The sequence below is a fragment of the Empidonax traillii genome, unplaced genomic scaffold (genome assembly GCF_003031625.1).
Source record: "Empidonax traillii isolate 1590-97213 ecotype Southwest subspecies unplaced genomic scaffold, ASM303162v1 scaffold194:size798623, whole genome shotgun sequence".
Lineage (NCBI taxonomy): Eukaryota > Metazoa > Chordata > Aves > Passeriformes > Tyrannidae > Empidonax > Empidonax traillii.
Window position 1 is genome coordinate 672,065 of NW_020955387.1, and position 24,363 is coordinate 696,427.

The following is a 24,363-nucleotide window of genomic DNA, read 5'->3' on the forward strand; positions in this document are numbered from 1 at the left end:
ACAGTTATGCCTTAGACCTCAAGGATAAATGGGATTCAGAACTTTAAAAAATGTACACCAGCTTTTATTACATTGAAAGTACATGGTCCCAGTTTTGGTTAGTATAATCTTTCTTTGACTAGAACAGGCTCTGGTGACAGAAACAAATCCAGAACTGTAATGACATGTTAAGATGATGTCCCTAGCTTTCTGCCCATTGGGATGGTATTGCCAAATCCAGTAGTAAGGAAAGTGTTCCAGTTTATCATAGCTGGACTTGTGCACATACAGTTGTGTCTACTGTAGTATGTACTGCTTCTGTGCTTAAATTGTGTTCATAAAGTCTTCAATACATCTTTAAAGTAAAACACAAAGAGAATCATCATGAAGTACTTTTTTTACTGTTTCAGTATAATCTTTTTTGTTTCATTTTGTATCAAATTATGGAAGGAAATGTCTGGATTCTCTGCCTTTTGTGTTTTTTCCTCTGTTTAGAAAAACATGTTTTTATGCACAGAACTGTAGCTCAACTGATGGTCATGGACCTCTCAACAATTTGAAATGTGTTGTTTGCATGATACCTAAAGCTTTTGAAATCTATGCAAAAAATGTGTTGGTTCTGGAAAACAAACAAACTCCCATGTAAATCAGCATGATAATAAACTTTCTCCAAAGTTCTTCATTTTCCTGTTGGTGCCAGCAGTGCTTTCCATGAATTGTGGTACTCTGATGCCTCCAAGGCTGTCAAAAACAGTGCTAGATTCTATAAAACTGATTGTGGGGAAAATAAACAGGGGAGTTACTTCTATAAACTCAGGATAGTGAACTACTTGCCACTTGATTGCTGTCCTCTCTCCTGTTCACCTTTAAATTTGCTACAACTATTTAATAGCTAGCTCAGCCACAAAAAATTACATTGATTCAAGTGCCTTTGCCTTAGCAATCACATAAAGGCTGTAGGTTTTTTCTATTGCAGAAATATATCTGCCTATAATAATTTTGGTGAGATTACCTGCATGAACTCTCCTGTTGCTGCCTTTCCCTCACAACAGTTGAAGAAAGACATTTTTTTTAATTATTAATTATTTTTTTAATTCTGCAGTACAAGGCTGCATTCTATCTGCCTGTTTCTTTCTAACAGTGCTAGACCAGTCATCTCCGTTGCACTAATCTTAGTCAGTAATAAAAATTTGCAGGAGAAAAACCAGTGTTTACAATGGCATTACTGTTTGGCACTAGGCTGCCTTACTTAGCAGAGCTTCTGTGTGCACAATCCTGTTTCACACAGTAACTGTCGGCTTTTATCAGCATCAGCTCTGCCTTTTGTGCAACTGTGATATTGTTTCAGATGTTTTCTTTGTACATGGATGCTTGACATGCTTCAGTCTTTTTAAACCCAGTTTGAGGACATGATTACCGTCCTCTAAGCCAGGTATTCTGCCCATTCCTACTGCTGCTGTTTATGGTGCTTTAGACAGCTGACAAGTTATGGGTTGTTGTCAGGTGAAGAAAGTATCCAAATTAGAGTGAATGTCTGGAAATGTTTGAGATTAATTTTTTGTTTTCATGATAATGAAGTTTTGGAACTGATAAACTTAATTTTTTGCTTATTATAATAACACTACTAGGTAAGTCTTCATATTGTTTTGGGAAAGCCAGAAACTGCTTTGAGTTTCTGGTTTGCAATGAAGGCACAAAAGAATGCTTGATTCTTTTTTAAATTTTTTTTACTCTCTAATGCCTCTGGTTGTATGCTGGACATCTTGTCCCGAAGGATACTATGAGAGACAGTATAGAAATCTCTCCTGAAATCTAAAAGGATTACATCAAGTGGCTAATACCATTGCTGTGATTATAAGAACTTAATTTTTGAATGAAGGCTAGTGAAATCAGGCAGTGGCAGAAGAGATGGGAAGATTCTGCTGATACACACTGAAGGTACACAGCCCATGTGCACCAAAATGCATCAAGACTCTGTGCAGCATATGGATGACCTGATAAAACAAATTTCCAAAACATTTTCTTAGAAGCTGCTTGCCATCTGAAAATTTCACTGCAGTCATTAATGTATTTCTTTTTTTTTCCACATTGCATCTTAGTAGAAACACTTGCACATTAATAAAAATGCTCAGTGCTTCTGCAGTCCCTTTTTTTTTTTTTTTTCTGAGTTTTGTTTTTATTCTTTGCTGATCATTCCTAAATCTGACTTTGGTCTTTCCCTAAAATAAAGGGAAAAGGATACTTCATCAGGAAGTGACAGAGATTTCATAAAGTCTATTTGGGACTTTGGACAAAGAAAGTACTCAAACTGCTGATTTGTGTAGAAAATTCAGCTGCAGGTTCTACTGAATGATAAATATAAGGTTGCAAGAAATCAGCCTCAAAACAGTATTTGCGGAGTTAAATTTACAAGGAAAAAAACAAAGAGGAAAAATACACCATTGAGTGCTTACACTGAGATATCGTCAGCATCCCTGCTGGAATCCGTATTGTGACAGCTTCAGACTTATCTACATACAAATAAAGGCTGGGCAGAGAATGGACTGAGAGCAGTGCTGAGGAAAAATGTTGGTGAATGAGAAGCTTGACATGACCTCCATCAAAAGCAACGTGGCCAGCAGGTCTGGGGAAGTGATTCTCCCGCTCTACTTTGCTATGAAGAGGCTCCACCTGCAGCTCTGGGGCCTCCAGCGTAGGAAGGACGTGGACCAGTTGGAGTGAGTCCAGAGGAGGACCAGGAAGATAATCAGAGCGCTGGAGCATCTCTCCCGTGACAACATGCTGAAGGAGTTAGGGCTGTTCAGCCTGGAGAAGAGAAGGCTCTGGGGAGACTTTCTAGCAGCCTTTCAGTACCTAAAGGGTACAAGAAAGCTGGAGAGGGACTTCCTACAAGGGCCTGTAGTGATAGAACAAGGGGGAATGGCTTTAAACTGAAAGAGGGCAAGTTTAGATTAGATATAAGGAAGACATTCTTTACTGTGAGGGCAGTGAGATAGTAGAACAGGTTACCCAGAGAGGTTGTGGATGCCCCATCCCTGGAAGTGTTCAAAGCCAGGTTGGAGGGGACTTCGATCAACGTTCAAGGGGTTGAAACAAGATGATCTTTAAGATCCCTTCCAACTCAAACAATTCTGTGAATTTGTGGTGAGGCATCCCACTGAATGCTGGAGACTATGTTTAGAGGCTTGTTGTAAAATCAAAATTTCATGTGATTCATTGTGTTTGATGAACCAGCATTTGGAAGTATGAATTACTCCTTTGACTCTGTAGAGACCCCAGGGAAATCTAGAACGGATCCGTTGTGATAACAGAGAAGCTGTGATCATGTTTAATACTCTCTATCTACATAATGTGAGCTGTATTTATAGGATAGTTAAAGATTAAGTAGATAATGGTTATGACTTGCTCTGGAAAGACCAGCTTGTACTAAGATTCTGGACTTTATTGATCTCTATGTAGTGTCTTGAAATAGATCTTTCTCATTTTTTAATGAAGGCTGCCCATTTTTTAAATTGCAGTGTTAGGGGTACATGCAGTGTTTTAGGCTGGCACTTAAAGCTTGTACTGTTTACAGTAAAGCTAAAAATAGCAGATTGAATCCACATCTGCCCAACATCTGGAATAATAAGAACTCTATCTGTGTGTGAGTGCAAGTGTCTTGGCTCACGGAGGATGCTATGGATTTATGTAAATTATGTTAATAAGCTTTTACACTTTAATAATACTGCCTTTCCTCAATGAACATTTTCTCTGTGTGTAACTTACTGTGCTTTTATATGGGTCCTAATTGACAGTCTGGGTGTCTGTCAACATAAAGAGGAAATCTGTAATCTAGTTATGAGTTGGGATACCTCAGTTTGGTACATAAAAGTTCTGAGTGGTAATGATGGAGATATCTCTTGATGTTTGTTTTAAAAAAAAAAAATTTGGGAAAAAGTAACAGGTTCATAGTAGGAAAGTCTCATTTATTTTCATATGCTGTATTTTTAATTCTTAAAGAAGAGAATAAAGGTGTTTAGTTTAACCCAGGCTTATGAGCTTTACTGTACTGAAATATATTTCTTTCTATTTTAGTTCCTTTTATTTTGATTACTGTTCTTATATCTTGCATTTCTTTGACAAGAAGATAAAGCTCAGCATGATTTTATTTTTCCCAATTTTTCTTAATGCATATTGTTGACCAGTGTGTGACCTGTGGGAGATGTGCAGATTAGGCATTTTTTTTTCTGTTACCCAGCCAAGGTATTCAGCATTAAATGATGGATGACTCTCAAGTGATTTAGTTTGGATAAATGTCTAAAAGTTTGAAGCTTATCTAAATCTCCTTGGCCTAGAAATTGATTTGCCTGCAGTCAGGGAGGAAGGGACAACCTTTCTTGTTGAATTTCATACTCTCCTTAATTTTGCTTAGGTCAGGTTATGGCGTTACACAACCTTTTTCTCTATACTTCATTCTCTTTCACTACCTTTTATGACCCAGCGGAGGAAGTGCAGAGGTGCAGAAAAAGTTAAATAAAGTTCATCTTTCTCGTTTTCCCCCCTAATTGCAGACAAGGTTCAAATTAGGGTCAAGCTTGGGGTGATTTTTCTGTGAGCTCTCGGCTGGCTGCGCTCTGGTGCATTTCATGGAAACAGTCTCATGTGAGGCTTGGCACACTGTGAGTGCAGCAGGGAAGTGTGAAGTGCCTGTTTTTAATTTACTCTGCTATTTCTTTTCTTCTCTGATATTAAATAGGGCAGAAAAATGTCAGATCCTGTAGAATTAGTAGGCTCTTTGGCTTGCAGAAAAATTATAGGAAATAGTGTTATCCTTAATGACTTGGCATAGTGAACAGTATGTATGTGGGACATCTACTCACTATGGCTGTCTAGCATCTCTCTGAAAATTCTGAATATACTTAGAGCAGGGAAAATTATTGAACAGGTATTTTTCTCAGATTGTCTATGATAGGTAAGTTTTTTTGTAGTGTCCTGGATACATAGATTTTGGGAGCCTTTCAGTAATAATGAATTTGAGAAAAAGTGAGAGGTGAGTGACTTGTGGAATCTTCATTTGCCTAGTTCTTGTAACCTTTTTCCTGCAGTGGTTCCTGCCGTAGCAATTCCTACAACATGGAACTCAAATCGTGGTTGCAGCAATTTAAAGGTAGATGCATTACAATCTCCACCCCTTCTCCCCTTGGACCAGGCCATAGGGTTTAAAATTGTAATTAAAAAGAAAGAAAATGAACTCTATCTCAGACAAACTCAGCACAACTGTATTTGATAAAGTTTATTGGAATGTTAAGATTCTTCAGCATTTTTTAACAATAGATAGGTAGTCGGTATTACTACCTGTCTTTACCACTCTGATAGAGTATTTCACTCTAGGAAGGACTGTTTATCCTGAAACTTACAGTGGTTAATAGATGTTGCTTTTTACAGTATATGTGATCAAGTGATGAAAGTCAACCTGCAAGTAGCAAATTGCTTTGTCTTTTTTTTTCTGTTTTACTTCTGTTGGGTACATGTTTGCAAGGTTTAAATAACAGTCATTGTAAATCTGAGTACTTCGTTTTGACACTCATGAAATATGATCATAATACAGTGGGGATGACTATAAGAGATGTTAGTGTGTGTACTGTGTCAGCATTGAGTCTTTTTGTAGTAACAGAATTGGATTTTTCAGTTAGAGATGCAAATGTGTAAAAATGTGTAAAAAGTGAGTTTTCATGAAATTAAGTTTTTAACCTTCATTTTTTTCAATTGTTGTTTCATAAAGTACTTTTCTGGAAGGCTGTTGTGCAGCTGGTAGCTGATACCTCTCACAGGACTGATTAGCTGCAGTGACAGAGCAGATTCTGTCTGCTATTGTGCTGTCACTGAGTTAGCCAGAAATTGCCAAGTTAAATATAGGCTGAGGGATAAGGAGAGAACAGAATGGTGAGAGAAGGAATCGGAGACTGTGGGTCATGGGAAAGAGGTGGGAGTCACAGGCAGGCATAGGCATTCATCAGCCTGAGCCACGGAACCGCTGAAATGGCCAGGATCCAAGTGATGAGATCTCTCTCAGTTCCTAACCTGGGAGCTTGAAGGGTGTAATTTTACAAAGAAATGATATAAATATTGATCTCTTGTGCGTGTCACAACTCTCATAATTAATTTGTTAGTTGTGCGTAGGTTTTGGTAGGACCCATCTGAAGTGTTTGTGGTCGGTAACTGAAGATATCTGACTGCTTGTGGTCCTAGAGTGGGTGAATTTTTACAGTCCTTCCTCAAGGAAGGGGGGCTGTGTGAAGGGGTGGGTGCTGGGTGAGTTTCCAGTGACCGTATGTGTGAACATTCTCCTTTTTACTGTAATCTCTCTCACCAGTGTGAGTTATCTCCCTCACACTTGAGTTTATGTTGTTCCTGGGACTTCACAATCTGTGGTATGGAAGGAAGAAGTAAAATAAAATGAAAAAGAAGGTAAAATGTGTTACTCGCTTTAGTGTGAATGTCAGTGCCTTACAGGGAAATGTTGTACTTGTATTTGTCTTAAAGGTAATTTTACTGAGAATTTAACTTCTGTATAAACTTCATCCATAGGCCAGGAGATTATAGTCAATATGCCAATATAATTAAACAATCAGTTTATATGAGTTGCAGAAAACACTCTGGACTGGGATAGCAGATACAAAAATACCTCTTAAAGAACAGTCATCCCTGCAGTTATATAATATTTATTGAGTGCCAAAATAAACAACATTGTAAGTTGGGATTCAGAAATGAACTTGCAATTTATGGAAAACTCAAACAAGAGTTAGGTGTTTCAGAGACTTCTTTGGAAATCTTAGGTGAGGGTTTGAATTGTGACAGTCCTTCTTTTTCTTTCTCACAGGTAGAAAAACTGTGAGGAAAGTAGTGATGAGAAAGCCCTGTAGTCCTTCTCCATGGGCTACCATTTGGTTGATGGGAACATCTACCTGCTGAGATTATATCATTCTTGACTGAAATGCCTTAATAGTTCATGAAATTCTTCCACGCAGAGCTGTGAGGCTTCACAGAAGGGCTGTCACAGCACTGAACACCTCCAGTCTGTGTGTCTGCAGTCGCTTGGACTCCCTTCTCAGCTAATGGGGAGAAACAGGCACTTCTGGCCTGCAGTTCATCTCATCCTGAAGTAGGTGTCTGACAGATGAGAGGAACGGTGCTCTGAAGTGCTTTTCCTCTCTCTGCCTTGACAATGAGGACTGACTGATCTAGGTCCAAACATCTCCCTCGTGACTGACCAACTCACTGCTGATAACTTTGCTTTGGAACAAGAGCATTTCATGAGGCTAAAGGAGTACTTCCAAGCAGCCCGACCCACCTGACACATTTCTGGTTTTCTGCTTGGAAGCACTGAGGCTTTTTAACTTGGCATGAGAGGATGTTTAACGTTGGCCAGAAAAATAAGTTCTCCAGTACAGTCTCAAAACGACTGAGTTGGTTTTAAGTAAATCTCTTATAAAGAAAAAACCAAACCCAACAACCTGAAGCAAAGACTGGCAAAGTTAAAAAGGAACCGAAAGCAAAGCTTTGTCAGGGAAAACATTAAGCAACTTCTAAGCTTAGGCCTACATTGTTTACAGTGAATTGTATGTTTCCTTACTTCTGCAATTCAATATTGCAGGAAGAGTTCTTTGAGGATTAGTTGTTTCCTTCTTTCTCTAAACTGCCAACTGCAAAAAAAAAAAGTTTTATACTCTGTTCTGAATTACAGGTCACTTTCAGTTGTTTTACTGTTCCAGTCATACAGTATTTTTCTCCTCCATACTTGTGCAAAAGCATTAAAAAGGCATTCTATGTTTGGATGCCCTATGTGTTACATTAATTGCATTGCTTTTCTTCCCACACCAGTTCTTGTGGGTGCTGGTTGTATTCTGATTTGGCAGAGTCTGAGAGACTCGCTTTAAAGATAAGATAAAGAAATAATTAGTGTAGGCATGCTCTTTACACAACTTTCGCTTTTCTAGATCAGCCTTCTTATTTTAATGTAGCATATTGCTTTGTTTGAAACTGAATTTTGCTGTGAATTCAGTTGTAATTAAGAAGTATCTAAAATGTTTCTTAAAGCTTTTGCTTTTGGTATTGAAGGTTGCTGGAATAATCCTTGCTTCCATTTAACAAAAAAGTTCCTAATAAGCAAGTGCGGAGTAAAAAATTGAAAAGCTTTGGATGATATATCTAATGAATAAGGAAACCCCAAAACATAAAAACAAATGAGAACTCAGGTTACAGATCAACTCCTAGAACTGGCAGTTTTGTTCACCTCCTGTAATTTGTTCTGTTCCTTTTAACTAAAGCGCAGTTTCTTGGGTGATTCAATTTTTGGAATGGATATTTTGATTTAAGGAGTATGTATCAATTATAAATACGGCATAAATACTTTGTTGTAGTTTGAAAAAATGAGTAGTTTTAGATACTGGTGTCTCCTGAGTTGCAATAAATGCCACTGAAGCATGAAAAATATGTTCTAGTTCTATTCTTAGTGTGGGTTCCACGTACCAAAGGACAGATGAAAGATGCAGTATCTGAGTACAACTGTAAAGTAACACCACGGCACTAACATGATTAATGTTTGGGTCTGAATGTAACCCTGTTCTGGAGTTTTTTGTATGAAATGGGTTTGGATACAAAATTATGAAAGCCAGAGAGGAGCACTGGCCCCTCAATCTCGACTGTCCTGTTATTTTGGATGGTTGTCTGATGTCCACTGTGTGCTGAAGGTTGATTTTGCTGCGTGGGGTTTGCCAGTGCAAGTTATAATGTCATACATTACTAAGAGAGCCTAAGATTAAAATTCCCAAATGTTGCCAAAGTTAGTATTCAAAATCAAAAAGACAAAAGGTTTCAGGTGAGAACCCATCTCAAGAACAAGAAATTTCTTTCTGCTTATGACTCAAGTAAATACTTAAAATAAATATGTTTTTTGTATTTCTTACCTACATTAAAATGCTGTCAGGCTCTGTGTACATGTTGCTGTGCTGATTGCATTCATTACTGGTTTCATTCTATCTACTTGTGCCTCACTTTCTTCTACACTGGATTATTCTGTTGGCTGCTTCTTTGGACTTCACCTTTCATCACCTACAGGATGGCTGTCCAAAAAGTGCTCCTTGCTCTGCCATTTCAGACCGCTGGGTGTTCTCCCAGTGGTTTGAATGGAGGCCGTTTGAGGCATTTTTGTGATCTGTGCATGAAAAACAAGAGCACCAGCTTTGTTACCTCCACTTTCAGACTGTAATCGAGGTTACAACTTTGCTTGGTCAATTTTAACTATTCTGGTAGTTTAAAACATGCTTTTTGCCTTGAGAGGTGAGAGGATTGAGCTTGAGTGCTCCAGACTTTTTAGGTACGTAGGAAGGAGGAGATACCTCGCTGGGCCACATTAAAGGACTTTCTAATATGCACCCAAATGCTATGGCTGGAAACAGATTTGGGTGTCAGCTGTTCCTCCTCCTCTGCGTGGATGGGTCCGCTTTCCACACAAAGGCCGGTTGGACCACTTGCCTTGACACAGCTGTTCCCAGATTTGTCTCTGGAGGTGGGAGTCTGCCAGTTTTAATGTGTTGTATGTTAAGTGGAGCAAAGCAATCATTTGAACTGCTGCAGTTAGTAATGCTTCTGGCTAGTGGAAAGACTCATCTGAAAAATTAAAGTTTTTCAATTTCCTAGGAATAGCTGGGCTCTGGCTTTGCCTGATTCTTTCAGGAAAGTTATTTAATAGCTGACTTTCTTAGACAAGAAGGCTACTTCTGCTCAGTTAATACATAGTTAAAATGACTTCTTCAGCACTGAGCAGAGTGAATTCATGGGAAGGATGTGAAACCACTTTCCAGAGCAAGATTTGACATGCAGGAAGGAGGAAATGCAAAAGAAAGGTCTGACTTTCCCGCTTGTGTTTGTGGTTCTAAGAATGTTGGCTTTTAGAAGGCCCTCAGTTGTTAAATGCTTTTTTGGTCGCCTTCCATTTCGCGGGATGGGAGGAGCAGAATCGATACATGGTGGCTTTTCTCACCAGTAGGTGATTTCGTAACATAAAACCTGTGACAGAGGAAGGAAAGATTAAAGGCACAACTAAGTAAAAGGCAAATGACAAGCACAGTCTGAGAACACAGATAGAGGTGTTGCCCTCCTTTTTGGTAAAATAACACAAGTCTGAAATTGCCACTTTACAACAGTTCTTCTGTTTTCCTGAGCGAACAGGCAAACCATGGAAAAACACATTTCAGAATTTTTCCCATTTGATGACCAGGTTTTCAGAATTCTTAAAGTGCTTAACAAATCTGTTGGAGCTTTCAAAAGGGAGATATATCTAAGTTTAGATTTTACTTCATTTTATAGTCAGAGTGTATATGTATGGGTATTATACCACAGTTGGAATCAAATTCTCTCTGTGGTCTTCTTGAGATAATAAAAATTTTAAAATAGTGAATTAAAAATTATTTGGCCAGTATTCAAGTTGCCTTCTTTCTCCAATTTGTGTTTGATGTCATTAATAAAATCTGAAAATATAACCTTTTTTTGCCTTTAGTGCTTACTATCTGTGAACAGAAGGAAATCTTTTTTCCCAGATTAATATGATGATTCATAACTAATTTAATTCTTAAGTTTCCTGTTCTTTGAGTCGCTTCCTTTGGCCTGTGAACTAAACAACCCTTCCAAAGGAAGTGCCCTCACTGCATCGAAAAGTTTCAGACATGCAGTTTTGCGTGCTTGTGTTTCATTTTCTGAAGTAAGGAGCAGGCTGAAACTTGTAGTCAAACACCAGCCACAGCTGAATTCTTGTGCAAAAGTTGATTACAAATTGTAAGAACGAGCATCTTTCTTAAGGGTGCTTTATAAGCAATTTCTAAACTGTAACAGTTAATTTTAATTTTAGTATTTATACAGAAGTGCAGCACTTGGTTTTAATCTAAAAGTTGTTAAGCTTAGTCTGAAATAGATGAAATGGTTTTTAAAATGGTATTTAATGTGGTTATAATATATGCAAGTCTGCATTGCAGGATAAATCTAGTTGTTTTTTATTTTTCTGACCAATTCTGGTGCTATAGCAAACCAATGAAGTTAGCAAAGTTCATTCTATAATACTGCAAACTTGAAGAGGTTGAATTGAAATATCAGAAATACCTAACTTTAGAAAAAAAGTTGCATCTTTACGTTTTATGGGTGTTTTAGTTTCTAAGGCAACTTTAGTTTTAATGTTGTATTTTAGAATGTGATTGTGATTGGAACAGTTTTTTTTTTTTTAAGAAAAGCAGATTTTTATAGAATAACATGATTTTAGAGCAGTAAGATTTTAATAAAACTTGAATCATTAGGAGAGTCATAATAGCAGCACGAATGTTGACAGTGGTGTTACATTAACATTGGCCTGTGCTTAGGATCTAATGGAAGGCACTGGCAGTTTGCTGGTATAAAAACATGCTGAAATATTACTTCAGGAGGTCTCTTGATTACAACTTATTTACAACTAATGTGCTTTGTTGCCTTGAGCTATTCCCTCCCCCAGTTTCTGGGAGTATGGGGTGTATTAAAGTTGAGAGTGGTGTGCCTTTTGCTTTAGCTTAACTGAAAGATGCAAAGGGTTCCTGGTTTTCAAATACACCATTTTACCATAATTGTTGCCTTATAAAAACTTTGGTATTTTCTCCTTTAAAGGACCATGCAGAAAAGGAAACGAATACACATCCTGAATTAAGGATTTTTTATTTCTTTGCCATTGTTTTTCTTCTGAAGAACTTACTAGTTTCCTCCAGTGGATTTAAAGGAATAATACGTTTGTTTACTTGCTAACTATGAAGGACACTGATGCAAATAGCCAATAATCTGAAGCAATACTAATATGAGGATTCATAATTTGCAGGATGTTAGTGAATAACAAGGAGCAGAGTTCTGCATTTTCCTCCAGTAAGGTTTCTATGAGCATGCTAAGTTTGGGGATTTTTTTGAAATTGGTTATGTATAGAAAATTTCTAAAAACTGTAAAATGATGAATCCATAATAATGGAGTAAAGTTCTTGTTCTTCATATGGATAAGGCTGGATGGAGTCTTAGATGAGAAGTTGAAAGCAGTACAGACTTTTTTTGAATTTTTTTTTTTTTTGTTAGGCTTCCTAGATTCCATTCAACTTTCAACATATTTCAGGCTTGTTACTAATTTTCTCCCATTTACTACTTTTTCACTTACAGATCCCAACACCTGGTGCCAAAATTGTCCTTTTGGTTTTGCTAACAACACCATAAATCACAGAACAGCCATGTGAAGACTTGTGATTTGGTTAAGATCATTACGTTACGTGATGCCTTTGGGTGCATGTCAGAGAAATCAGTCCTGTGGTTTTAACACCTGTAATAATGTTTTTCCTGTTGAATTATTTATACGATTTATAGTCGCTTGTTTTAGCACAATTAATGATATCTAATCTTCATTTCAGTTGTCTGGTCTCTCTCACTAGTGTTAAAATCTGTACACTGTAGTATAAGAAATTACTGATGTGTCATCTGCTACAACAATGCAGAGACCTAATCAAGATTGTGCAAGGAATATTGATGAATTGCCTTAATGCACTGAAAGTACACACATAGCGTAATCATTTTATGATGGAGACAAACAAAACCCAGACAAATGAACTACAGATACTCAATAAAGGGAGATCAGTTTGGGAGTTTGTGACAAAAATGAACTGTTTTCAGAAAGAAAATAGTTTTATATGCAACTATTAGAGAATAAAAAGAATTGAAAATATCTGTTATGCTCAAGAAATGGAGGAGGACACATTTTTAGGAGTATGTTCTTTTTTAACATTAGTTGCTGCTGCAGAAAAAAAGCAGTAAGTTTAAATGCTCTGTTCCAGATCATCCAAAATTGGTCATATGCAACATTAAGCACATCCCCACCCCTCCACACCCTCTGGTGGATGCATTGTATAGATCTTTGGGCTTCACTTGGAAACTTTCTGTCTTTACAGAAGGGCTGTGCCTTCCCCTTCTATCTTTCCTTCTGAACATAGGGAACCATATCTGTTGGTCATCTAAATCTGCATTAAATGTTTCATTATTACATAAGATTTCTCATGCATTGTAAGATTTGGTAAAAGTTGGCATTAGCTCTTTCTTCACACTTGTCTGATGGAGGAGGTTGAACCTAAATCTGGAAAGGTAGTCCGGAAGTATATTTGGCTGAACAGGCTCTCCTGTAATGGAGGATGGGAGTTGAGGATGAAGTCTGATTGACATATGTTTCTATTCATAAATCAAGATGTGCAAAGCAGGCACTAGAGTTGTAGTATTTCTTTTTATGTGGCTCAGGAAGTTTAAGGGAATTCTTCTCTCTCTCTTATCAGTCATACTAAATACGTGGTTGAAGTACAGGGCCCCCAGTCTGTGTTTAAAGAACTCTAAATGAAAAATTGTAGTGTAAATCACAAGTAAAATACAAGACAATTGAAACAGAAATAATTGTGATATTTCTGATGGCACATATTCACTGAAGGATTCACAAAACTGCCTTACGTCCAGGAGAGAGATGTACCCCTGAAAGCAGCAGGGATGGGGAGTGTGCTTAGACCCAGTGTCCAGTGACATTGGACAGTGTGCTCTGGCACACCATGCACAGGATACATCCTAGGGTTCTACTTCTTTAATAAGTGTTTACTCTTGTTCATCTCTTCTCCATCCAAATTTGCATTATTTTGGGGCCCACTGGATTCAAGCTACATTTCAATAGCACATTAGTAAAGCTGGTTTGTAAGTAGATCTCTTTCCTGCCTGCTCCAAGCCTGCTGCTGTTACTGCTGGAGGAGGGCTTGGAGAGCTCTGTGGGAATGCAGCTTCTCATCTCTGCTCTAGCCCACAGCCACAAGCACTTCTGATGCTCTGCTTCTGTCTGCTGTCATTTACTTCTGTGTCATCCCTTGATTTCCATGACCAGACCGAATCAGCTCAATTTTCTTCCTGGGGCTTTTTTTCACTTGCATGCCTATTTTTGTGATATCGTTGTCATCTCTGCTACTCTTCAATTTCTTTTATTTTTAATGTGTTTTGTCTTATTCATACCTGTTTGTGAGACATAAATAAGCAAGAAAAACTCATTCTCATAAATCTTCTTTTATCAGTCTGAACTAATATCTAAGTGATGAATAATTATCCTTTTTAATGCAGGTGCTCACTTCTGTTCTTATGTCTATTTAATGTATTTTTGATACCACTTACGTTGTTAGGGAGCAGCAATCAACTGAAGACAAGTATCATTGTAAACCAGATGTGGCAATGAACCATGTATAGCCTTGTTTCAGTGAACTTTGTTCCAAATCATTGCTCACATTGTATTGTAAAATGCAATATCTGCACACTGTGTGAACCCATTGTCTGAATTCTCTTACCAGGATGGTGATTTTGATTTCACAGCACTCTGGTTGCCTAAAATCAGTTTATACAAGCACTGCAAACCACACAAGCTCCTAATATTTTTCCCTATATGGTATTTGATTATCTGTCTGCTTTTTAATTTCTCCTAACTCTTGCTTTACTGATTATTAATGTTTTCCAAATGATTTTGTAATATTGGGGTAATCTAGATGTGGTTGTGTTTATGGAGCTGGGGTTTACTTCTTCAGTCTTTCTCAGTTGATGTGATCCTACAGTGTGCAATACTCTCAGAATTTTGTCCATGCTGTGTAGAGGTGGCTGAACAGGAACTGGAAAGGTCATCAGCAGATGGTGTAGGATTTGAGGTTGCTTAGGAATGAGAGGATTTTTTCATGCCATGACTTCATGTTGGGATTTTGTTTCTTTGGTGGGGTGGGGGGAAGGCATGTTTGGATTTTTGTGCATTTTATTGGGTTTGGGGATTTGGGGTCTTTTGGTTTGGTTCTTTTTCTTTCTTTTTTTTTTTTTTTCTCTTTAATGGTGATGTTTTAGTCTTAAGGCAGGTGTTTGAATGCAGAACGTTCCTTGTGCTTCAACAGGAGTTTCCTAGTAACCAGAGGGACTGGCTGACCCCTGTGTGGTATGTTAGAATAGCCTGATGGAATTGTACAGGAGTGTATATTCATTGCAGGTTTTTCCAAGAACTTGCATACTAAGTATGTACTATTGATTCTTGTGGTGTGTAACCTTGGTGACTCCAAGGTTAACTGACTGCTGCATTTGGGTCTGAGCCATCAGACCTGCTTTTAGCTTTCTTGTTTACTAGCAGCTCACCCTTCTCTGTCTTTCCCCGTCTGTACAGACACTGTCTGTACCCCTTCAGAGATATAGGATTTACTGCCCAGCTACACTGAGTCTCTGCAATCTGTTTTGAACCTCAGACTACCCTCTGGTTTCAATGCCAAGGCTCTAGTCTTATGAATACTTAGATTTAAGTTCATCTGTCTATCCCATAGTGGTGAAAGCAGACAGACATACAGATACAGACCTTTTTAAAAAGCTTTAAAGCAAAATTTTCCTAAGTAGCTGTAGGATATAAGGATCAAGGAATCTTAACTCACCATTAAGTGTCCTCCAGTTACCCCCTCTCTGTACTGGCCTTTAGATTTATGTGAGAATAAAATGATGAACTCAGAATCTTTTACCTGTATGTCAGCGATTCTGCGTAGTATGGGGTATTTCTGTTTAACTCTCTATATGGCTCATCTTCCACTGATGTAAACATTTTAACTTCCATTTCTGACTGCAATACTAATCAAGAGCAGCAGAGGTCTTGTTCTGGCTACTTGTGCTTGAATTCCCTCCTTCCTGCACCCTCCATCTTCAACATCGTGCCTGTAGCTTTTAAGAGTCAACTTTCACAGTCATTTCTTTTTCTACTGTTTAGGAATTTCCCATTCTTCAAACCTTAGCTTCTTAAGATAAACTTGGTCTGACCGTTTTCCCTAATTTTCTTCTGCATTGTTATTCTTAGAGGTTCCACCAGAACATTTGGAGATTTCTGTCCTGTTGGGTATTCAGGCTGTCAGGCCTGGATCAGAGAGCAAGTGCAAAACTGCTTCTTCTCCTAGGCCATTCCTGATGCAGTAATTTCCAAACCTCCAGCAGAATTCAGAAACTGTGCCTCTCAGTTACTGTAACACTGTGATAGTTTAATGAGTAGGTTCATGTCTTTTATATGGATGGTATAATTTACCTCTCTCATGTTAAAATTTACCATGAAGAAATAATCCTTATTGAATATGTTGATTTTGTCTTTCCCAAATGTACATGTAATTTCAGGATTTGTTTTAAATCCTGTGTAAGAATAAAGTTGGTTTTAAGATTATTATTTTTTAGCATTTTCTTTTCCACTTCTCTCATTTCAGATGTTGCAGTTGTGGACATGAGTGATATTTCCAAGCAACCATCCCTGTTCTACCACCTTGGCGTGCGTGAAAGCTTTGACATGGCTAATAATGTTATACTTTACCATGACACTGATGCTGACACTGCTCAGTCTCTCAAAGTAAGGCTCTCACTTGAAAATGTGCTTCATTTCAGAAATATCTTTAAATACTTGAGTCTACAAATGTTTGTGTTTCTCTGAAACTTCCACTGAATGATTTCCTGATAGCTACATGAGAGAATCGTGATAAGAAAAAACGAGCTAGCAAAAATAGTAATAATTAGAACAGTATAAAAGGGTTTTTATAAGAAAAATTCCATGGTGTAGTACTGATTTTGCTTCAGATGGTTAGACTTGGACGTGAGAGTGCAGGTCTGATTTTTCCTTCTTTTTCCTCTTTGCTTATGTAAAAAAAAAATTAAGGTTTGTGTTAGAAGGACACTTGAACAAGGGCTGTATTGCAACCTACCCGTCATTGAAGCACTTCTCTCACGAGGTGTGTATTCCCTAGGTGCTGAGCAGCTAAAACTACAGGAATCTCCTTTTTATTGCTGTTTGAAGATAAAAAAAGAGATCCTTGCCAAATCTTTTTATAGGGCTGTTGTTCATTTTTTATAGTAGGATAATACATGCTATACACTTAAGTCCTGAAACTGCTGTTCTGGATGCAAGTCATAGGTTGTGGATGTCTCTGCCTTTCTCATTGCAGGTTCTCTTTATTTTAAGTCACATTTAGACTTTTATCCTCTGTATCATCTGTTTCTGCTTTTAATATCATTCATTTTCTTGCTATGTTCACTGAGGGCAGCACTGTTCTTGCTTTGTTGGCTTTTTCTTTATTTTGAGTTATTGCCCCTTGCTTTTTGCACACCATCAATGTCCAAAAATCCTTTTTGGAGTTCTCCAGCCTCTCTTGATCTTGCAAGAATATTGTTATTTTGTTTAAGTGTCCTTTTTTCCCCAGAGAAACTCCGTTCTGTCACAACTTCTCATTCATCCTTTCTGGTCTCAATGTCACTGATTTTACTCTCATGTATTTAATATCCCATACTTTGTTTCTCCCTGCAGTGGTCCACATACACATTCACATTCCATGTGACTTGGAGTCACAAGCGTTTAAGAATTGGAGCCTCTCACACTCTTGCTCCAAGAGGTTTTCCATACAGATATGAGCTAAGGTATGACTGGCATGTCTTCCTTTCCTCCAGCTAATCTGGATGGGCTCAGGAATACAGCTTGTCATCCTGTATGGGTAATGCATCGGACTGCAATTAAATATTTCATTTTTATTTTTCATCAGCACACTCCTGTCTTTCTTTTATGCTGTCATTCAGGTGTTCTGACCAACTTTGTTCTCCCAGGGATGTTCCCAAGTTTGGGAAGCACAGGTTAATCATCTTCTATTTTTCGCTGCCCGGTGAGGATGGCTTTGATTTCTGCACTTGGTGCCAAGCACATACTCAAGCACCTGCTCCATAACTGGAGTGCTGAATGATCTCCAAGATTACATCCATCCGGTTGGATCTTCAGATTGATTGTTGTCAGAACTTGCAAGTCTTTACACTGTCAGTTGTAAGGCTTTTTTTTCTGAGGATGTAAAGCTCAAACCTTGGGAGCTGGGAACACTGGAACATGACTGGGTCACTTAAAACTAGAAAAGCTATTATCTGTCTTTGTCTCTCTTCTTCAGTGCCTCTGTCAGTGGCACTGATATCTTCCTCATCTCTCAGTTGTTTGCGTGACCTCTTTGGCCTACATAGGTCCCTGGCTTATCTTACTGTGTGATCATAAGGCTTGATTTGAGTTGCTGGAACCAAGTATCTGTATCAAGTGCTGGAGTAGTGTAAGCAGGGCACTGGTTCAGGGTTCAGTCCTACCTTGCTGTCCTTGGTATCTCTTAAGCAACTGAGCCCCAGTTCAGTATTGGGTAGCATTCAAATACCCTAATGCAGCTTTCTTAGGAATGCTTCAGAAGATAGGCAGGGATTGTTCTTGGGGTATTTGAAATATTTCACAGAGTTTCAGGTAGTTTCAGAAGAGTTAATTTCTCCCTGCAGATAAAGATCTAAGGCTCTATTGGAGATACTTGCTTAGCTAGGTAGATGTTAAATTTCAGATATGTGATATTTCAGATGTCTAAGCCTTCCATCACTTATGTTCTGATGTGTTTTATTGGGCTTAAAGAGTTTCAAATTAATGAGTAATTCTGTGGTTTTGATCATCTGCCGATGTTTCTTTGTTCTCAAGTTTATGACTAATTTGGTCAGGACTTTTTTGCTTCCCTTCAGGAATTTATTACTTTGTTTGGATCTAGGTTGCTGTGCACACCTCTTAGGAGTGGTTACAAAGGCAGTATTCATGTCTGCTGTTACTTCTGCTGAAGATCTGTGAAGTTCAGGCAGCCTGACTTTGTGTAGATTATCTCTTATGACCCATCCTGAGATTGTCCCAGGAGTTGTCTCTTTAGTTTCACTAGTGTTCTTTCCAAAACATCCTGGTTCTGAGGACATAAAAGATTATGTAATCTGGGTGTCAAGAGAGTCACATTTGCGGAACTAAATCTCTTAGATGGCCCCTGATATGTTGTCTATTGTTGAGGAAAAGGGTACATGAGCATGATCATTTCTGTGCAGTCCAAGTGGATTTCAGGCTTTCAGATGAGAAGTTGCTAAGCAGAATCACCTTAGGTTTTCAGAGCACATTCCATTAAATTATATTGATAACCTTATTTAGAAACAAGTCTGTGTCTGATATTTGTAGCATGGATTACCTGACTGATCTCTTTAGTTTGACCAAGTAGTGTTCATTGGGTATGTAATCTATCACTGAAAAGAAGCGAAGGTTACTTACTGGCAGCTGAAATCTTTGAGATCTGGTTTACATGCCTGTTGGTTTATCATCTGCTTCACAGTTTTGATATCTCTCTTTAGATTCTAGGGTGAGAAGAGTTAGGGTGTAGGAGGAATATGTTGGTCTGTGCCAATCTGGTAGGAAAGGGGCTTAGGTATCTGAAGGATACCCTTTCAGAGAGAGAATCCTCCAGCTTTGAATGCTTTTGTCTCACAAATGCCCAGAGTGTGTCTGGGTGTGCCCAGTCTGAGAAACTCCAGTTACTGGCAAGTATGACTTACTTTATATTCTGATCACTTCTTTAAATAGGTTTCTTTGCTGAATTGTTAATTTTTTTTTTTTTTTGATGCTCTATCCCTTTACTGGGAATGAACTGTGGCAGGAAATCTGACTTATGCTATGAAGAAAACATCTGTGTATATATATGTATAGCAGTGATTTTTATTGGAAATAATAATTCCCAGTAAAAACAATTAAACATCTCTATTATCTCTCTTTTTTCCCCACAGGATATGGTGTCTCAGAAAAACACAGTAAGTATTAAATCCACATTCATTTTAAAACACAAAATGACAATACTACATTTGAAGCAACTGTAATAAATAAAAAAGCTCTGCATGACTGAAGGAAGTTGTTTTACCTCTGTACTATTCAAACTAATGGAAATCTTCTCGACTTCCTTTCCAAAGTAAAGCTAGAAGTAAAAATTGCTTTTCTTTACTTTTTTAAATTCTAGACGGGTGCCAGTAGGTTTTACATGTAGGTTGACAGATCAAAATATAAACTCAGAAATTTAAAATCTCTTTGTCCCTCTACCACTTTCAGCCATGTGTGTAAATGTGTATGGATATGTGATGCCTTAACAGGGCTTACTCTTGTATCTCAGGCGGCTTAGGCACTGTATACCCATCCTCTTCCTTAAAATTCACAGATTTAATTAGAAATGTAAAAAAAGCTTATTTCCCAAGTAAAAATATTCTTAGAGCTAATGCAAGTAAAACCAAACAAGTAAGTTTGAGTTAAGATAAAATGCTGGTGTTATTTTAGGCTTTTTGAAATAAGGCACAATATCTTATACAGTTGTATATTTTGTCATACTTCACATCCTGTCAGTGGTTATTTTCATTAGATCCTCCACACTTTATTTTGAGGACTGCTGAATTTGCAAAACTCTTAAACTTCCATTTATCCTTTCTTTTTCCCCCCATTCACCGTATACTTTTATTTTCTTCTGAACAGTATTGAGTAGGAATAAAACAATAAAATGGTCCTAGAGTTTGATAATAATCTAAGAGAGAACTAGAAGAAATAATGCATTAGTCACAGCAGTTTATTTTGAGCTGCTGTTTATACTTGGCCCACAGTGCTGCATGAAGGCTAAAGATAGATCAGGTTTAGCACATGTAAATGCGGGTCATCCTTCCTGGCTGTCTGGTGATCTTTGAACCTGAGTGGTGGGAACTGCTTTTACTGGTCTTGTATCTCTGTGAAGGGGGACTCAGAATGAGGCAGATTTGCTTGTAAATGCTACTGTCCATCAGCTGATGGATGACCGGAATTTCCTCTCCATGTTTTCCCTTCTAGAGCAAGAGAGAGAATTGTGCCTGAGCTATTTGGTGGGAATTCCAGAAATGGAGTAAAGGCAAAGGGGGCAGTGGCAAATTCAGCCTAGTGTGATCAGATTAGCAGTCTTCTCTTCTGGTAGATTCTTTCTCCAAGAAAGGAGGCATTTACCTTCACTCTGAATACAAGAAAAGATAGAATCACAGAATATGCTGAGTCGGAAGAGATCCATGAGGATCATCGAGGCCAACTCCTGGCCCTGCACAGGACATTCCCAAGAATCACACCATAAGCCTTAGAGCATTGTCCAAACACTTCCTGGACTCAAACAGGCTTGGTGCTGTGACCAGTTCCTGGGGAGCCTGTTCCAGTGCCCAGCCACTCTCTGGGTGAAAAACTTTTCCCTGATATCCACTCTAAACCTCCCAACAGCTTCATGCTGTTGGTTCTAGTGACGTGGTTTCTACAGCAGGGCCTGGTATTGAGCCTGTAAACAGCATGTGGCTAGCAAAAGGGGCAGGGAGATATCCCTAAACTAGGATCCTGATCCCTCCTTTAAAAAGGAGGGATTGCCTAACCTACTTCCTTCAAGTGCTTAAATTTAGAAAACAGTTGTGAGTGAAATACAGTGAGGAAAAAAATTAATGACTTTTTGTATCAAATATGGATTCTTGACCCTTTTGTGTTATTTGAAGTTGTTCATATTTTCTTTTATTGGATAAATGTGCTCCCATATTTCGTTCTTTCATCAGTTTTTTTAATCAGAAATTGGAACAAACTCGTTAACAAGCTGAATAGTTAATAGGTTAAAATGTTGTTTTTCTAAGTTGAAGTTGACTTCAAACAGACAATTGCTTTTCCCTCCCTTCCAATCCAGTGAGTTTTCATGAGAGGTTTTCAGTTTACCGCTGGCCCAGTGTGGTGCCACTGCTTCATTGCTCAGCTAAATATTTGACAACCCTATGGGCAATGTCTTGTTTGAAGTTAATTGCTAGTGAGGGTTGCTGTGCTTATCAAGGAGGCACAGAATTGGCATGAATTTATTGGGTCCAGTCAAGTATGTAGTTAGATAACCATCAGTTTAATTGCTGAATATTAGATACAGTAGTTAATACCCCTGTACTAGGGCTTTGTGTTTTCCTGTCACTTTTCCTGATTGAAAAGTATGGATATGCCTCTGCTGTAACTGTGGAACAGCAGACAGAGCTTAAATGCACTCCTCCTCAGGGGCTAGAGGCATGCTGTAAAGGGGATAGATACTCAATCTGCTAAGCCTTGCAGTGGTAGCCACAGGAATATCCTTGCTGGAGAAGTCCCCTCCGTGTTTGACAAGCTCTGTGTCCATGCATCTGCACGTTATGTAGGAAAAGGGGAACAACTGGGATTGTTACCAGGCACAGCCCACCTTCGTTCCAGCAGCAAGAGTGAAACTCTCTGTGCAGGCTGCTGTAGCTTGGAGCTTTCTCTGAGGTTTCCCTGCCCTCACCTTTGCTATTTATCTTGCAAATGTCAAGTCATCTACAAAGGTGCAAAAAAATCTTAGCCTAGAACAGATGTGGATCCACGCTAAGGATGCAGAGAAGGTGATTGTCTAGTGTGTCATGCGGGGCTGTTTGCTTTTGTGTAGTACAAGTAAGCCTTGAAGGGAATGGATGTTTTCCTTGTAAAGAAAACAATAGTCTAATTCAGCATTGAGGAGGACACAAGAGCAAGGAAACTATACCTAATGCTGAAAACAATGCATAGAAAAAAAGGTCAGCAATTCATTTGAGTTTTGGCCTGAGTACAGCTGACCTGGCAGTGAAAATTATGCAGCAGCATGCTGCAGGGGTGTGAGTCTGAGAGATTTAATGGCTTATTGTCTGAAAAAAAAGTGTGAGAGTAGGAGAGCTTCCTTCCTTCCACCATGCAGGAATGAAGGTTTCAGGGATAAGATGAGTAATGTGATTCAGCTCTACTTGACTCCCCTAAACAACCAGTTAAAATTCTGTGTTGATAATTTATTGCATACTTGGATGCAAAAGGAAAGAATTACTGGCTGTGGGAGTTTAGTTCCCAAGAATTGCCCTGGCATGAAATTCAAGGTCAAGATTCTGTGTCCCATCACCTGGATTTCCTTCTGTAGAGCTTTTCTAAACTTTGAGGACTATTTTCTGTTAATTTTACTAAGAATTGCACACCTTCCTATTTTCTGTCAAAATTATTATCAATAAAAAAATGGCAAATTTCAATCTTGCAGAACAGGATTTTTCCTGTGCCATTATGGGAAAATGGACTAAAGGGTAGAGGAAAAAAAATTTTCTGTGGAAAATGGGCTTGTGCTTTGGAGTCTCATTAGAGACAAACATTGGTTTACTGGAGAAATGAAACTTCAAGAATTTGCAAATGCGAAAGGTTAAAAAAATTATTTTCCCCAATCCTGTTGTCAGAGATAAAGTCCATGGGAAAGCTGTTCTATTTTGATGAAACATTTTGTTGCCATCTTTGATATTTTATATTTTTTTAGAAAGGAAATTTCATCTCTTTCTATAGGATTTTAAGGAATGATGAATATAAAAGGTTCAAGATTGAGTGGAGAAGAAAGTGCACAAGGGGCTTTTAAAAAATTGGTAGAGTCAGGAAGCAAAATGTGTACAGTCCTTCTGGTAATAGCTCTAGCAATTGGTTGCACAGTTTCAGGTGCATTCTTTGATCCATTCAATTTGTGAATGAGGCATCGAAAATACAAACTAGAACTTTCCGCTCTGGAAAAATAATTTTGGCAAGTACAGAACAATGAGGAGAAAGACTTAATAGTTAATTTTTTCTTTAGTTGATGGTATGCCTGAAGAAATCTGAATAACTCTTGTTAATGGTGTTCAGGGAATGTATTTAAAGAAAGTAGGCTGACTATTAAACCAAAAGGTTTATTATGGTATACTTGGGCCTGTGGGCCTGATGAAGTATTTTCAGAGATTTAAATAGCTATTTTTCATTAAATCCTGTATAGGAAGCAGAGAATAATGTCTGGGCCATGGAGGAATCATTAGCAAAAATTCTTCATGATCTGAAGGGAACTGGATTGCAATTTATCCTTGCCACAAGGAATTTTTATGTTGAAAAATCACTTTTTATTGCAATTGGCAGAAAATCTCTTCAGAGTTTCAGTAGCTAATATAGTTATATATAGCTAATATAAATTAGACTGTATATACTGTTTCAAGGCAATGAACACTGAAGAAAACTAAATAGAAAGATTTTGGCACTTGGATTCATATTCTCCAGTTAAGTAGCCCCAGCGGATTGTAATGAGAGCCAAGACTCTGAAGTATGATTACATTATATGAATTTAGTAATCCAAAGAGGTATTATTACAAAGCAGTAATAATATTTTTTATTTTCTGATTATTTTTACACTGTGTAAAAGTTTATATGATACGGTCTTTTAATGATATATTTCTAAAAAGGCCTGAGGTAGCAGAAGTGTTAAAAGATTGTAAAAGGGCACAGAATTAAAGAGTCGGAAGATCTTGAATACAATATTTTTTTCTTTTGGGTATACAATAGCACTAAGGCAATGAGTAACCCAGCAAATGTTACTTTTAATGCTTCTAATCTCAAAATATGCCATTGTTACTTTTGATAATGAGAACAAAGGCTATTAAATTTAT

At 38.0% G+C, this 24,363-nt stretch overlaps 1 protein-coding gene across 4 annotated transcripts in view; it reads left to right on the forward strand.

The window, feature by feature from the left end:
- The window catches only part of MAP3K15 (mitogen-activated protein kinase kinase kinase 15), an 81,858-nt gene that overhangs the window by 9,663 nt on the left and 47,832 nt on the right, over positions 1 to 24,363 (forward strand). For 2 of the 4 annotated variants that reach the window (XM_027886736.1, XM_027886735.1), the window contains exons 2-3: positions 16,281 to 16,420; positions 19,660 to 19,683. In XM_027886736.1, the coding sequence (XP_027742537.1) occupies positions 16,281 to 16,420; positions 19,660 to 19,683 (164 nt within the window). The remainder of the gene's footprint in view (positions 1 to 16,280; positions 16,421 to 19,659; positions 19,684 to 24,363) is intronic. The other 2 variants (XM_027886738.1, XM_027886737.1) reach the window with 1 other exon arrangement.